At 50.6% G+C, this 15680-nt stretch overlaps 5 protein-coding genes across 5 annotated transcripts; 2 read left to right on the top strand and 3 right to left on the bottom strand.

Moving 5' to 3' along the window:
- Positions 1 to 322: 322 nt before the first annotated feature.
- On the bottom strand, positions 323 to 1272 carry NFIA_030360 (Rab family GTPase; the record flags this gene model as incomplete). The annotated part of the gene is made up of 2 exons (XM_001262499.1): positions 323 to 1158; positions 1227 to 1272. The coding sequence occupies 2 exons, from the start codon at positions 1270 to 1272 to the stop codon at positions 323 to 325; spliced, it is 882 nt and encodes a 293-aa protein (XP_001262500.1).
- Positions 1273 to 2474: 1202 nt separating this feature from the next.
- On the bottom strand, positions 2475 to 4250 carry NFIA_030350 (putative MFS monosaccharide transporter; the record flags this gene model as incomplete). Its single annotated transcript, XM_001262498.1, has 4 exons — positions 2475 to 3318; positions 3387 to 3927; positions 3988 to 4095; positions 4157 to 4250. The coding sequence occupies 4 exons, from the start codon at positions 4248 to 4250 to the stop codon at positions 2475 to 2477; spliced, it is 1587 nt and encodes a 528-aa protein (XP_001262499.1).
- Positions 4251 to 8546: 4296 nt separating this feature from the next.
- NFIA_030340 (L-lactate dehydrogenase (cytochrome)) lies at positions 8547 to 10157 on the top strand (the record flags this gene model as incomplete). The annotated part of the gene is made up of 3 exons (XM_001262497.1): positions 8547 to 8655; positions 8708 to 9021; positions 9078 to 10157. The coding sequence occupies 3 exons, from the start codon at positions 8547 to 8549 to the stop codon at positions 10155 to 10157; spliced, it is 1503 nt and encodes a 500-aa protein (XP_001262498.1).
- A 307-nt stretch (positions 10158 to 10464) lies between these two features.
- Positions 10465 to 11559, bottom strand: NFIA_030330 (metallophosphatase domain-containing protein; the record flags this gene model as incomplete). The annotated part of the gene is made up of 1 exon (XM_001262496.1): positions 10465 to 11559. The coding sequence occupies one exon, from the start codon at positions 11557 to 11559 to the stop codon at positions 10465 to 10467; it is 1095 nt and encodes a 364-aa protein (XP_001262497.1).
- A 1882-nt stretch (positions 11560 to 13441) lies between these two features.
- On the top strand, positions 13442 to 15532 carry NFIA_030320 (serine/threonine-protein kinase; the record flags this gene model as incomplete). The annotated part of the gene is made up of 5 exons (XM_001262495.1): positions 13442 to 13623; positions 13779 to 14590; positions 14650 to 14734; positions 14796 to 15030; positions 15095 to 15532. 5 exons carry the CDS (start codon positions 13442 to 13444, stop codon positions 15530 to 15532), a joined length of 1752 nt encoding a protein of 583 aa, XP_001262496.1.
- Between the last annotated feature and the right edge of the window lie 148 nt (positions 15533 to 15680).

The raw sequence follows: 15680 nt of genomic DNA, 5'->3' as shown, positions 1-15680 counted from the left end.
GCGCGATACATTCGATTCGTCTAAGGTATCTCAATAAATCATCATAAGTCAAAATCGTCATAGGCACATCATGATCCGATCAACAAGATCCTGCTCAGCGAAATTGTTCCAACAGAGCTCCCACCAGAAATAAAGGACGCATCTATCAAGTATCGTCAAGCTTAAACCGACCGCCCAACTGAGTAAAATGTCAACAGAACCTAAGAAGACCCAAAGAAAACATCAGGACAACGCCATGCCAAAACACAAATGCACAAAGACGCTATGGCAAATGCATGAACAACCAGGAGAGATGAACAGCGACAAAGTCATCGGCAAGGCATCAGCAGCACCTCCCCTTCTTCTTCGTGATCTCCATCAACTCATCAGCCTCGTCACCAGTACTGCTCGGCGGAAACCCAAGCCAACTCCTGCGCTTATCACCATGACCCAGCCGGAAACTGCCGTTCCCATCGATATTCCCCAAAGACGAAACAACCCCGTCAATCCCGGGCGTCGTTCCCTGCGACGACATATTCACCGCCTCCCGCTTATTCCGCTGCTCGACCAGCTTCCGGGTGATCACACGAAACACCTCCTCGATGCCCTCCCCATCCTTAGCACTAATCTCATGGCAGCAGTCCCAGCCGATATCCTGTCCCCAGAACCCGCTACTGCGCTTGCTATCGGGGCTCTGCAGCGCACTAGACGACGGACCGAACCCCAAGCCCATTCCCGCCGTCGGCGGCGGCGTCGACGCCCGCGACGGGTACAGCTGCTCAGCGACATATGCAATCGTCCGCTCAAACGGCACCCTGCGGCGGGACGGATCCAGCGCAACGATATCCGACTTGGTCCCGACAACATGGATCACGATCGGGTCATCCTCCGCTAGATGCTTCTTCAGCTCCAGCAACCACCCGGTCATCTCCTCGAAACTCTGCTCGTCTGTGATATCATAGCAGAGCAGACACGCGTTCGCGCCGCGGTAGTACAGCCGCGAGATACTCCGGAACCGCTCCTGGCCGGCCGTGTCCCAGATCTGGAGACGGACGATGGTATCAGAGGTGGTGTCGAGGACGCGCTTGGTGATGAATGAGGCGCCGACGGTGGACGTGATGGTCGCGGGGTTAAAGGCGTTCTTCACATAGCGCTGGACGAGAGAGGTTTTGCCGACTCCTGTGTGACAGGTAGACAGTAGTTAGCGACATGGCACTAGTTAGACCCCAACAAAGAAGGCCTCTCACCTTGGGAGCCCAGCACAACTATCTTAGCCTCGAGGGAGGAGCTCATGGCGGGGTAGACGCGATAGCGGGGCGGACGGAGAGCGTCTTTTGCATGATCCGGCCGAGCAGATCCTCGAGGGGGGGAAATTGTCCGCGATGGCACGGACTGAAACTAGAGCTGTAAAGATGATCCTAGACCCGGATGCAATGAGATAAGGGTCTAGCAGACGGATACAATCTGCACGAAAAGATTCTGGACTCTTACCCGGTCGGACGGGGAATCGGAGAGGGGGGGAGGATGATGAAAACGAGGGAAGAAAATAAGGAGCGGGACGAACAGGATGAAAACAAGGCTATTCATAAATACATTCAAGATATTCTAGTCAGAGGCTGAGCCAAGACACATGCTGAAAAACTGAAGCAGCTGATCACTTTCATTGAATGTTTATCCCATTTAATGTTCCTGATAGAAATGTCCTTTCAACCAAGGTTGAAAATCAGTTCTTTGTTGTGTCTCAGATCGACGAGGCAACCAAGGATGAAGAGATGATTAACAGGTCAACTCATTCAACTCCTTACATTCTCGATCATACTCTGAAACTTGGCTCAGATTCCTGAAGCAACTCAAATAATAATAATATAATATCAATAAGATGAAAATTTGATCCATAAGAAGGCAGCACTTCTTCCTCTATGACTCGTAGCGGGAATGACTTCCGGGGCTGAGCATCTGACTGAAGAATGTGACTCAACAGGGCTGCCTATTTCCCCTAGGGATTGTTCGTATGATTATTGCTTCATTATCCCTGATCATTTAGTACCATCAGACCATTATTATATGCTAGTCCAGCACGGCAGCCTAGGCTACAAGATGAAGTAACCACGGTTTAAAGCAAAGATGTTGTGTATATCCCATGTCTATCATGACTCTATTGGTATCACATCCTAGCCACAACCATCTGCCTGCCTCAACAGGTCATAACCTCTAAAACAGATGTCTCTTGGATGAGACTGCAAAGGGGTAGTCGCGCAATCACAAGCAAAAAGTCAAGATAGATCAAGCAGCCAACAACCAGACCGGACAGCCACCACATCCCCGACGAGTTTCAAACTCGTCCCTTCAGTCAACGAGACCAGAGCTCCAGCTCAGCCCATAGAAACGACACGAGGAATAAGAAAAAAGAGACATGAGACGGCATTGTCTCATCAGAGTGTATCCATAAACTTTTGTCTTCATCTATAATCTCATGAGTATGACGAGACTGGCTCTTACTGGGTCGTCTCCAGTCGCTGGGCAGCGTTATGCTCAGCGTGAGCCTTCTCAATCTCGTCAAGAGAGTCACCGGAAGCGGAAGCATACTCTGCGGCCTTGGCCTCAATTTCATCGTCGGTAAGCTTGGGAAGCTCTCTCGCAGCCTTGACATAGCTAATGTTCTCGACGTAGCCCTTGGCGAAGATCAAATCGATCTCCTCCAGACTGCGATTGGCGGTCTCTGGGTAGAAGAACCAGATGACAGGAATGAATGACGCGTTCAGCGCAGCAAAGAACAGGTAGGTACCCCAGCCAATGTGCGCCACCATGACAGGAGTGATCATGACAACAGTGAAGTTAAAGAGCCAGTTGCTGCAAGTAGAGACAGCGTTGGCCTTGGCTCTGGTCTTGATGGGAGACAATTCGGCGGGATACAGCCAGGGCAGAGGCAGCCACGCAGCACCGAAGGCGGCCATGTACAGGAAAAGACCGAAAACAGCACCCTTGGAAGTCTGCTCATCGCCAGGAATCAAGCAAGCGAATGTGATAACCATGGAGATGGTCTGAATGAACGAGCCTCCTAGGAAAAGCTTGCGACGACCAATTTTCTCGATGAAGAACCACGAAAAGGTGGCGAAGATGGAGTACACAATCATGTTAATGCCTCCAATCAGCAAGGCCATGTCATTGCTCTGGTGCAGAGACTCCTTCAGCAAGACAGGGAGATAGTAGATTACAGCGTTGCAACCGCCGAGCTGCTGGAAGATCTGAGAAGAGGAGCCGATGAGCATACGGCGGAAATGTTGGGTGCGGCCGCCAGTGACAAGATCTCTGAATCTCGTCTTCTGACCGGAACCAGAACTGTAGCAGTGTTAGTTGAATCGCCATACAACACAAGTACCGCAGATGCTATAGAAGAGAACACTCACGCTCTGATGGAATCAATGACCAATTGTTTCTGAATCTGGGTTTCATGATCGTGGACCTCGCGGCCTGCCAGCGCAGCAAGGACGTACTCTCCCTCCTGGATGCGATCCTTGGAGATAAGGTAGCGAGGGGAGTCGGGCAGGAAGAACATTCCGATGATGATGATGAGACCAAAGAAGATCTGGAACGCAATGGGGAAACGCCAGACGAGGTCATCGGGGCCATAGTGAGCGCCGAAATCAATCCAGTAGGCAATGGCGGTACCAATGGCAATCACACCACCCTCGATACAGATCAAGAGACCACGGTTACTTGTCTTGGAGCACTCAGCCTGGTATGTAGGAATGGTAGAAGTGTTCATTCCGTTTCCGATACCAGTGATGACACGGCCAATAAAGAACTGCAGAAGAGGGATGTGTCCAACAAATGAAGTAACCTGGATGATGACACCGACAATCATAACGATAGCGCCAGAGAAGATCATCCAGCGACGACCAGTGCGATCACCGAAAAGGAGGGCGAAAATGGCACCCGCCAAGCAACCTGCAAATAGTACGGTTAGGAGCAGTTGCAAACAAAAGAGCGGAAATCAAGATTACTAACCAAGTTCGTACACAGCAGTCACAAGAGCTTGCATAGTAGCATCATCTTTGGTAGCTGTAAAAACCTTGGCAAAAGCATTGTCACTGATGATACCAGACATGACACCCTCTGTCGTCTGTATTAGTGCGGTTCATCTCTCAACGATACATCAGCAGAGCAAACGACTTACGGTCATATCCAAAGAGTAGGAAACCCATCGTGGCAACAGTCGATACAGTCAGCGACAGTGGCCTGCCCGACATGCCAGCATATGAGGGCGCCATGATGAGAGGACAGAACGTTCGACAGACGGGTTAGAGGAATAGGTATGTACAGAGGTAAGGGGGACCTCCAGGGCGAACAGACAACAAGATTCTAAGGGCTGTTATGCCCAATGCGTCTTTTCTAGAAAAGAACGAAACAAAAAAGAAAGAGAGGTTGAAAAACAATGAAAGGGCAACTAACAGGACGCGGAGAAGCCGGGGGGAAGGGGATATTTCTACTTCTCCAGGAGTCAATAGACAGACAGCTGTGGCCACCAGGTACACAGGCCGACACTCTCTCCTCATTCCACCGAATCGATACATCCTCCGCCAACCTACCAACGCTCATAGTCGGCGGTACCATTGTTTTGTGGAGCAAGGGACTGAACGCATCAATAATCGCAGGACAAGCATTTTTTGGTGCAGCCCACGACCCACTGTGGATTCAGGATGAGCGCCAAGAATGACCTCACGGGCTTCATCAGATGGAGCACCCGCAGAGGAACGGACAAGGAGCAACTACAAAACAGATGAAGCCTCGGACAAGAAAGAGGGTCCGTCTGAAGCGCTGGTCATCGTCATTTGGCACCGCACCTTCGGCACTTGCTACCACCATTCTGCGACCAGCAGTTAGCAGTGATCGGATCACATTCACCACTCTCTCTTCCTCTTCGTAAGCGAAATCTCTGCTGCGAGATGTCGTCCACCAAGGGGTCTTCCGTGTCTCCACACCCTACTCCTGTCGGCTCCTCCCATTCATCGTTCGCATAAGAAAATACGTATGTCCGCTGAGTGGACTTACCAGTTAGAATTGAGATGGATAAATCAGGCATGGGGCGCGGATAGCCTGACTTACCATTTCCGTATTCGGTACTCACCAGGAAACTAACACGAGTCAGAGATCCCATGGGGGTTTCTCACGTGCCTGGTGAGGACAGTCGAATCAACCACAGGGGGAGCCAAGGTGGTCGATATGTTTGTGCAACTCATGGATAAGTAATAAGTCTCATTGCTATGTCTTTTATGTGCGCATAGTACACTAGTTCTACTTCTCCGTACTATCGTCACGGTGATGGATCATCGTACGCCATCCCGTCATCCCGCGCTCGGCAGCCAATATCGGCCCATACCCAACGGGAAGTGACCGTCTTCCGACCACTTAGTGTCGGTAACCTGCAAGGCAGACGCATACATTTACTGAATCTGAATACAATAAATTCGGAGCCAACGACGACCCTCCTAATTATTTTGTCCAATGGTCGTGGTGGGTGAAGTCCGATTGTGATTCGACCCCGAAGTCTCTGAAAGCATGTTACGCATGCGGCCATAAGGACGTCTGTCCACTTTGCCCAGTCCTCCTCTTTAATGTCTGAATAATCGCTTCAAAAACAACCAAACCATTACATGAGCTTGTATGGCTCATCTAATTACTGCAATATTTTGCCCTCGCCTCAGGCTACAGCATTATTCGACTCCATATCGATGCCATGTCATCGTCTGCCTGATCCAATCGTAGCCTTTTCCGGTCTATATCCGGCCCATCTCCAGTGCATGAGGTTAGAGTCAACTAAGTCGAAACGGTTGTTTAGTGCATACTTCAGATGCAACAGTCCCATTACTCTCTGAATCATGACAGATCAAGTTTCTGCTCCCTCGCGGCAGCCTCCTATGTCAACTCCCGTGCGCCACCATCTCCGCGCTGACGGGCAATCCTCGAGCGCGTGGGATATTACCAGCATAAGTACGTCAACGTGGGAGTTTGAGAAAACTCTCCTTCAAAAGTGCCAAGCGCCAAGCGCGACAAGAAACAAAAGAAGAAATATGAAGCTCAAAAGTCTCTTAGCTTGGTCAAACCAAGAGTCGGACAAGCGCACTCGGCGCGCAGTAATTCATGCAATGACCGTTTGCGCCAAGAGGGGCCATGTGGAGGCGATTGAAATTTTAGAATTAATACAGAGATCGGGAGAAGCTGCTAAGGCGCCTAGAGAAAAAGCCACCAACCAAGGAGTGTCATCATAAAGGTCCTCACCTCATTTTACGGTTTTGCCTGAATTCTTATTTAAGCACGATGGTCAACGAATTGTTGTTCCTGCTCGGACATTCCCCCTGTGGCGTCATACCTTGTGCGAGGTGGTAGAAAGGTTACAACCGCCGATTTGGCATGGGTTCAAAGTAACTCTGCCATCTACGTATGTGGCACAATCTCGGTATGTGTAGGGCTAGCGAGTAAAAGAGGTACACTAGGAGTGATTTGCCCTAGATAAGTAAGGCAGGTCTCAGGTACACGTCCAGTAACCCACTGGAGAGGGGGAAACCCACCAGTCTTGTTAGACTGACCTCGCTTAATGTCCGTGTAGGTAGACATCTCAGTTTCAGGTCTTAGTGTATTCTTACAATGAGATGTAGTGAGATGACAGTGATATCAAGAATACTACCAGGATATCCCCATGACTTCGGCCAAAGGAATATGTGGAAATTCTCTAGCATAGGTAACTGCCTATTCATTCTGTATATTCATATAAACCGAAAACAAATGTGTTGGCACAAGCTATTACAGAAACGTCGATGAATGCAGCTTTCTTCGGGAGAATTCCGGGTCTGTAGCGAACACCAACCCGAGCTAGGAAGGTAACTATCAACAAATGATCTTTGTCAGGTACACAACGGACGGCCCGATTGTTAGTCATGGATTCGACTTGCTCACTAGAGGCCGACCGTTTACAGTCGGCTTTGGCTCCCAACACTCGGGAATGTGGTCACGGAAAGAATGCGAGAGATTCGCACCCGATCGCGTTCGGAAAAGGCCTCTTGGCGATGGGACAGCCATCAAGTAACAACGGTCATCATGTCTTGCTCACTGCTCACCGACAATACTTTGAAAGGGAAAAGGAACCAACCGAAAATCGTACGAGATTGGGACTTGTGACGGTGAGCGAGATGAGTAGCTGAGTTGTGCTTGTGCTACGGAGTCCACGGCACGACGGGAAATAGGGTATTATTATGCCCATAAAAAGTTTACTAATCTTTTATACATCGGTTATTCTCGAGGAACGGGGTCGAAACATCAAGGAAGGCAAGCAGCAAAAGCTGATGGAGAAGACCTTGAACTTATACTGCTTCGACAGCATCAGGTACTACACTGATCGCCGGAACTACCGGCTTGAATGAGGCTATAATCATGCATTCCTGTACGGACAATACTGCTCACCCTCACCGAAAAGGGATGGCCTTCACTTCGGCATAGTCGGCTCCGAAACCACCCATACATAGGCTTGCCGGTGTCTTGTGAATTTACCCGAGCGGATAAATCAACCGAGGAAGTAGGTAAATCATCGCGAAGCACGACTTGGGTGAGGTTTCAGAACTAATATAAGCATCACCATCTGTACCGAATATTTTGTTATGTCTACTAGGCAGAGAGTACCATGCTATAAGCGGTGCATTTTCCGACGTGCCAGTTCCCTGCTCATATTGTTTGCGTTCAGGTGGCGTCCTGACTTGAATGGAGCTTCGCCGGTCGACTTCTCAATAGTGGCTGGCTTTCTAGCATGCTCAACTCTGCAAAAGAAAGCGATAAACTTAACCTCAGCCATATATCAATGAGGCAAAAGAACATCTTATTGTTCCCTCGTCGGTCTGGTTTGTCAATCCGCTCAGACTCAAACAACTTCAGTCCTGTGTATCACGTGACCGCTAAATCGAGAGAGATGAGCCTGGTTAACCAGGAGCGACGTCCATAATGTTATGACTTGTGAAGTTCATCAATCTATATATTATTGTGTAACCTCCTAAGGAGGAAAATTAGATCTTAACTCTGAATCGTCCGAATCCCCATACTCTTCTCGGGCGAATCGCTTCCATTACATGCTGTTATCCGACCCAGTCTCATGAAGATAAGAGTCGGCCGAGAAAGCAACATCGCCCGAATGTCTCTCCCCGCAAACCGCAGCTGGGCTTCCCCAGGGCCAAAGATCGCTGGTCTTCAGCCACTCAGGCAGCTGTCCCACCACCATTCATCGGCCAACGATTGACCTCGGATTTTTGCTGAATCTGTCCTAATTCGCTGTCGATTATACCGAGGTGCTCCAGTCTTCACAGACGTAATTATTTTATTCGCGGCGTCTGCTTTTTTGGGCCTCATACTTTCGACCAGAGTGACCACACGGACTTACAAAGTGGGACTCGTTCGGGTTTTAAAGCGATCATCAATATTTCTTTCAATTTACATAAAGGCGGCCTATATTATCCCTAGACCCTTTCCTCAATTATTTCTTTCGTCCCTGATTCCTCCCCGTTTATCAGAGAATAGTCGTCACGATGAGACAAGGGAAGCTCACTGGCGCCGAGATCGCCAAGCATAATTCCAAGGACTCCTGCTGGGTTATCGTGCATGGGAAGGCGTACGATGTTACAGAATTCCTGCCAGGTACTGTTTCTGTATAATTTACTTGCTATGATGGCACACTCACAATGACCAGAACACCCAGGTGGACAGAAAATCATCCTGAAGTACGCCGGAAAAGATGCGACTGAAGAGTTCGACCCAATCCATCCTCCAGATACATTGGACAAATACCTTGACCGATCGAAACACCTCGGCGAAGTGGATATGGCAACCGTTGAGCAAGAAGAGAAGGCTCATGACCCCGAAGAAACCGAACGCCAGGAGCGGATCAAGCGGATGCCTCCACTGCAGGCTTGTTATAACTTGATGGATTTTGAGACCGTCGCTCGCAGCGTAATGAAGAAGACTGCGTGGGCTTACTACTCGAGTGGTGCGGATGATGAGATTGTACGTGGATTGACGGGATGGAAACTAGACGAGAGTGTCTTGCTAACTCGATCTAGACTATGCGCGAGAACCACAATGCCTTCCACAAGATCTGGTTCCGTCCACGAGTACTAGTCAACGTAGAGAACGTTGACTTCAGCACAACAATGCTGGGTACCAAGGTCTCTGTGCCCTTCTATGTAACAGCGACTGCACTTGGAAAATTGGGCAACCCGGAGGGAGAGGTTGTCTTAACTCGTGCAGCTCACAAGCACAATGTCATCCAAATGATCCCCACCCTCGCCTCTTGTTCCTTTGACGAGATTGTGGATGCGAAGCAAGGAGACCAGGTACAATGGCTGCAACTCTATGTGAATAAGGATCGCAACATCACCAAGCGCATTGTTCAGCACGCCGAAGCACGCGGCTGCAAGGGTCTTTTCATCACGGTCGATGCGCCGCAGCTCGGCCGTCGCGAGAAAGACATGCGGTCCAAGTTCTCCGATGTTGGTGCTAGTGTCCAAGCCAGTGGCGGGGACGAGGTGGACCGCTCTCAGGGAGCCGCTCGAGCTATCTCATCGTTTATCGATCCTTCTCTTTCCTGGAAGGATATCCCCTGGTTCAAGTCCATTACCAAGATGCCCATCATCCTCAAGGGGGTACAATGCGTGGAGGATGTCCTGCGCGCCGTCGAGGTGGGCGTGGATGGTGTCGTCCTCTCCAACCACGGCGGTCGCCAGCTCGAGTTCGCCCGGTCGGCCATCGAAGTCCTGGCCGAGGTTATGCCTGCGCTCCGCGAGCGCGGCTGGGAGAACAAGATCGAGGTCTACATCGACGGCGGTGTCCGTCGCGCCACCGATATCCTCAAAGCTCTGTGCCTCGGTGCCAAGGGCGTCGGTATCGGACGGCCCTTCCTCTTTGCCATGTCCACGTATGGCCAGCCCGGCGTGGAACGCGCCATGCAGCTCCTCAAGGATGAAATGGAGATGAACATGCGCTTGATCGGTGTCAGCAAGATCGAGGAGCTGAACCCTAGCCTGATTGACGTCCGCGGTCTTACCGGCGGCCACCATGCTCCGGTGCCGTCCGACACATTGACTCTTGGTGCATACGATCCGCTGCAGGCTCCGCGGTTCAGCGAGAAATCCAAGCTGTAGTTTCGAGAGACCTATCTCTCATCTTATACCCATTTACTTATGACTTGATTGGTCATGTTTCATGTCTGCCTAGAGTGAGTGTACATTTAGCAAGTGGATGTATATATTGTCTGGTCATCAAATAGACCGATATCAGCGAACGCACAGCTTATATATTCATTTCGCCCCCTTCTGTACACCTAAGTTATACTTCGGTACAACAGAACTGTAAAGGATATATACAACCAGATGACGATATGCAGAAAATATCCAGTCATTAGAGAACCAACTTATTCACAGACTCCATCCAAGACCACTAACCTAAACGTTACAACACCACGACCTGCGGTTTATTCCCCAGCCGTCCTGTATTCCTATACATACAAGCGGCATTCACCATCCACCCACAGCCCCGGTTCTCACCACCCCAGACCTTCGCCCAAACAACCCCAAGCACGCCATACGCGACGACCCGCGCCGCATCCAGCCAGCCATGAACATCAAACAGGTCCCGCAGGAACCCGAAGACGGACATCAGACGACCGTACCGGGCACGCGGCCGCCTTGCCGCACACAGCCGCTCCCACGCCCTCTGCGCCTCGTCCCAGTAGACCGGTTCGCAGCCGTATGCTTCATGGACGTGGCCGAAGACGTGCAGCGCGGGCCGGACGCGCCACGTCTCGGCGAGCAGGGACGGACAGCCTGTGGAGTAGACGGGGGATAAGTCCAGGTGGGCCTGTGGCGGGGTGTGTGTGATCAGGATGTCAGTATCTGGGGGGATGGTGCCGGACCAGGCATCGTGTTGTGGGTGGTATGTGAAGGCGTGCTCGGAGGTGAAGGGGACAATGGCGGGGATTTGGGGGGCGCCGTAGATGGTTAGGGAGCGCGGGCGGGCTGCGGAGTGGGCTGGGGACGGCGGGGGGAAGGAGAGGGTGATGGAGGAGTGTTGGAGGTAGTGGATGTCGCCCCAGTTGATGCGGTTGAGGCCGTCTGGGTCGTCGTCGAGGGAGCGGATGGAGGCGGTGGAGGAGGAGATTGCTGCGAAGGACGAGGAGGAAGCGTCGCGGTCTTCGTCTCGTCTGGAGCGTATGTCGAAGTAACTGTCGTGGTTGCCGCAGATGACTACTTTGTGAGGGTGAGGCAGCGTCTGGAGCCAGTTGACTGCGGCTTGGATTTCACGGATGCTTCCGTCATTGCAGAGGTCGCCTGCGTGGATAAGCAGATCGCCGTCTGGGACATCGTCCCATTCTAGTGTGTGAGTGTCGGAGATGCAGACAACGCGGATGGGGTGCGCATCGGGCGAGGGTAGGCGTGGAGGGCCGCGCAGTCGGAGGAGGATATGATGGAGGGGATAGAGCAGCGCAGTTAAAGGCGAGGAGAACAAATAGTCCGGTAACGGTCGGCGATCAAATGGAGAAGACATGCTTGTGAAGCCCTTGAAGACCTCAGGCGGTGCTGTGGGTGCTATCTACAGGTGGATGAATGAGGGGACGACTTTATCCCCAGCCAAGGTACCAGATGTCGGTGTGGAGAAGGTGACGTTGCCACTGTTAGACAGAGCCAAGACTCTTTAGAGTCGAATGTTAAGAGTTAACATGACAGACTGGACGACTTCAGCAAAATTCATCGAGGATATCCGTTGATCCAGCTTTCTCATCCTCGAATTAGAATAACAGCCTGTTACTTATATTCTGTGTATCCCCTCTCACAGTCTTGGCGTTTGAGCTGTTCCCGCTCAATGACTTTCGATACGGGTGCCTGAGGCCTTCGGTGGAATTGAACTTGTTTGAAGCATTTACGTCAACACAACTGGACATCCACCGTTGCAATAACACAAGCTATGCAGGGATATTAAACCAATTTTACAGGGAATCGAGCAATTGGGCAACTGGAAGCGCATGAACGCCAAACCATCCTATCAGTGGGAACCAACTTGCGAAAGGAACTACGTGCATGTTCATGCCCTGCATATGTACGCTCATGTACCAAGTCCTCGATCAAAATAAGCATTGAAGGACTAGATAGCGTCTCATTACATCATTTTCTGACTTCAGCTGAATGGGTGCGGTTCATGCTGACGACCACCGGTGTGATCAGACATCTCAAGACCATGGCGGAATAGCATTCATCACTAGGCGCGTTAAGAGGTACATCAAGCGATATGTTGAGGAAGTCCAGGCCCCTGAGTTGATGCTATTTAGCCTTTATGGAATTTTCCTAGAGGACCACATTCCTTTCACTGTTGAAGGATTGAAGATGAATCAATTGGCCAACGAATCAGAATGACATTGTCGAACCCAGTTGTGTAGGCGCGCTATCGGGTACACTTAGGCACTTGAAGGGAACGACCATGATGGATCCGGGGAAACACCGTGCATACTCCAGTGGATATCCATCATCAAATGGTCAGTACTGGGCCAGTCAGCTTCTGGCCCGAGGGCCATCGACCAGAAGGATCAAGGGAAAGGATGAATCTGTTCTATCGTCATCATTGAGATGGCCCCCTCATCCGCCATGTTCCTGTTCCTTAGTCCCCTTCGTCTCCCAGGTACCTCGTAAAAGCCTGTAGTCCTAAATCATCAATGCACGACTCAAGTTTCATCTTCTAAGCGATGATTGATCCCGCGCTGGTCAGGCCTGACCTTTAAAGGGTAAGGAACTAGCATCCCTCAAGCCCCAGTCACGATTTGCCACATCCGTTATGTTGATTGTTGTTGCTGGCTTGTCAACATCGCTTGAAGAGAAACCGGCTGCTGCTTGCGGACATTCCTGTCATCTGCATTTCCATCTACCACACCACCAGGTTGTTGCAATTCTTCTTTCTGCTGTTTGATTCGTTCCAACTCGTTTGAGTATTTCAATCGACAACGCTAGGAGTCGATCGGATCTTAGATCGTCAAAAGTTACTATTACCATTATTGCCCCGAGCCCCCTCTATATATGTGTTCGGCCTTATCGTTTGCGTCATATACGCACATCCTTCTACCTTGAATACTCCGTTTATTTTCGAATATCTCGTCCGATTTACAATTTACTCTACTCCTTCTCCCCTTGTCTAAGCATCTATATTTCCACAAAACTACTGCCTCATCCCACTGATCTCCTCCGTCATATTGAGTTGCGGTCGCGGGCGCTGAACCAACCCCTCATAGAATCGCACAATCCCACCCCTCCGCCGCCAGACACAACGAGCTTGGCTGGACTCAGCTTCGCCTTCTCCGGCCCAACACCTTGTGCCCCTCCTTCTCCAGATCCTCTCGATTTAGACCTTCTTCAACCCGCATCGATCCTCCGATATCCAAACGATGGACGGGGTAGATATAACCAAGGCCGTCATCAACAAGGGAAAACAAATGGCAAGCGTCGCTGCGAATGCTGCAAATGGCAATGGCGGTAGGAAGAAAAGAAAAGGAACCGATCTGAAGCCGATCGTTACCAACGACGCCGCCTCACCTGCCATCGATCCATCTGCCACAACTACTGAGGGGTATGCTTCGCTCTTGCTTTTCTTCAGCATTGTCGCTCCGGTGTTCTTTTTTACGACAGAAATTTCTTATTTCTTTGCCCTTTTTTCTCTGCGCTCTTATACCCGTTCCTCCGTTATCATAGCGCTCTTTGATTCTTTTTCCTAACCAACATGAGTGGCAGTGTCCCCGTCAAGTCCGCATATGATGTGCCGCCGTCGCGGTCGGCCTCTTCATCGTCCGCAGAAGAACTCGAAACCACTGCTGAAGAGGAAGATTCGGAGGACTACTGCAAGGGTGGTTATCACCCAGTCACGGTGGGCGAAACATACAACAATGGACGGTACGTCGTCGTGCGCAAATTGGGTTGGGGACATTTTTCCACCGTCTGGCTGTCCCGCGATACCACCACCGGAAAACACGTCGCGCTCAAAGTTGTTCGCTCCGCCGCGCATTACACCGAAACCGCTATCGATGAGATTAAGTTGTTGAATAAGATCGTTCAAGCGAAACCTTCCCATCCCGGTCGGAAACATGTTGTCAGTCTGCTCGATTCATTTGAACACAAGGGTCCAAATGGTGTCCATGTATGCATGGTGTTTGAGGTGCTGGGGGAAAATTTGCTTGGCTTGATCAAGCGCTGGAACCATCGGGGTATTCCCATGCCGCTAGTGAAGCAAATTACGAAACAGGTGTTGCTGGGTCTAGATTACCTGCACCGGGAATGCGGCATCATCCACACAGACTTGAAGCCGGAGAACGTTCTGATCGAGATTGGCGACGTGGAACAAATTGTGCAGACATATGTCAAGGAGGAAGCGAAGAAGGAGAATAAAGACGATAGCCGCAGCGGCCGGCGACGGAGGAGAACTCTCATCACCGGGAGTCAGCCATTGCCCAGTCCACTCAACACGAGTTTCAGCCATCATGATTTCAAGCACAGCTCTTCCAACTCACACAGCAGTCTCAGCCAGGTTATTGAATCATCCAGTACGTTTTAAACAACTCGCCCCGTGGCATCCCAAGCTACGCCCGCTGACAGTCTGCAGACACATCTACGCAAGAAGGCGCGTCGATGAAGGAGCTATTAGGTATAAAGGCGGACGAAAAGCAGAAAGAGAGGGAGAAGACTACGTATGTTGGAAACTGATTCTGGCCCATATCTGGAAGGTTTGATGCACTGACATGGGCTTAGTGATCTGCTGGAGAGAGAGGTTTCGGGGATCTCGCTTGACAAACAATCCTCTAAAGAAGAAAGCGAGGATCCTCTGTGTGACATTATCTCAGTGAAGATTGCCGACCTGGGGAACGCGTGCTGGGTTGGTCATCACTTCACCAATGATATTCAAACACGACAGTACCGCTCGCCAGAGGTCATCTTGGGGTCAAAGTGGGGTGCGAGCACAGATATCTGGAGTATGGCTTGCATGGTTAGTTTGGAAATTACAGATTTCTTTTGTCCTAGCCAAAGTGATCGACTGACAATTCCGATAGGTATTCGAGCTTATTACAGGCGATTACCTTTTCGACCCCCAGTCGGGAACAAAGTACGGCAAAGACGACGATCACATTGCACAAATCATTGAGCTACTCGGTCCTTTCCCAAAATCACTGTGTCTCTCTGGGAAGTGGTCGCAAGAGATTTTCAACCGCAAAGGAGAACTTCGGAATATCCACCGGTTACGCCACTGGGCTTTGCCTGACGTCCTACGAGAGAAGTATCATTTCTCGGTTGAAGAGAGTATGCGCATCAGCGAATTCCTGCTACCGATGCTGGAATTGCCCCCCGAGAAACGTGCCAATGCCGGTGGTATGGCTGCTCATGAATGGCTGAGCGACACTCCCGGGATGAAGGGTGTTGACCTAGGTATACCGCCTGGTAGTAGAGGCGAAGGGATCGATGGATGGGCCTCGGAAGTCAAGAAGCGATGAGTCAAGCAAAGCGAGAAAGCATATCAGACATAAGTCAGTGACGATCTCTTACCTATTTATTCCTTTTCCTCTTCTGTGTGGATCCTCGTCGATCACCATTTGGTTCTGTTTTGGCAATGGACAGGGGTGTTATGATTTATTTCCTTGT

This window comes from Aspergillus fischeri, genomic scaffold, assembly GCF_000149645.3.
Source record: "Aspergillus fischeri NRRL 181 1099437636261 genomic scaffold, whole genome shotgun sequence".
NCBI lineage: Eukaryota > Fungi > Ascomycota > Eurotiomycetes > Eurotiales > Aspergillaceae > Aspergillus > Aspergillus fischeri.
The sequence above is the reverse complement of the archived record's forward strand: the minus strand, read 5'-3'. Positions and strand labels throughout refer to the sequence as shown.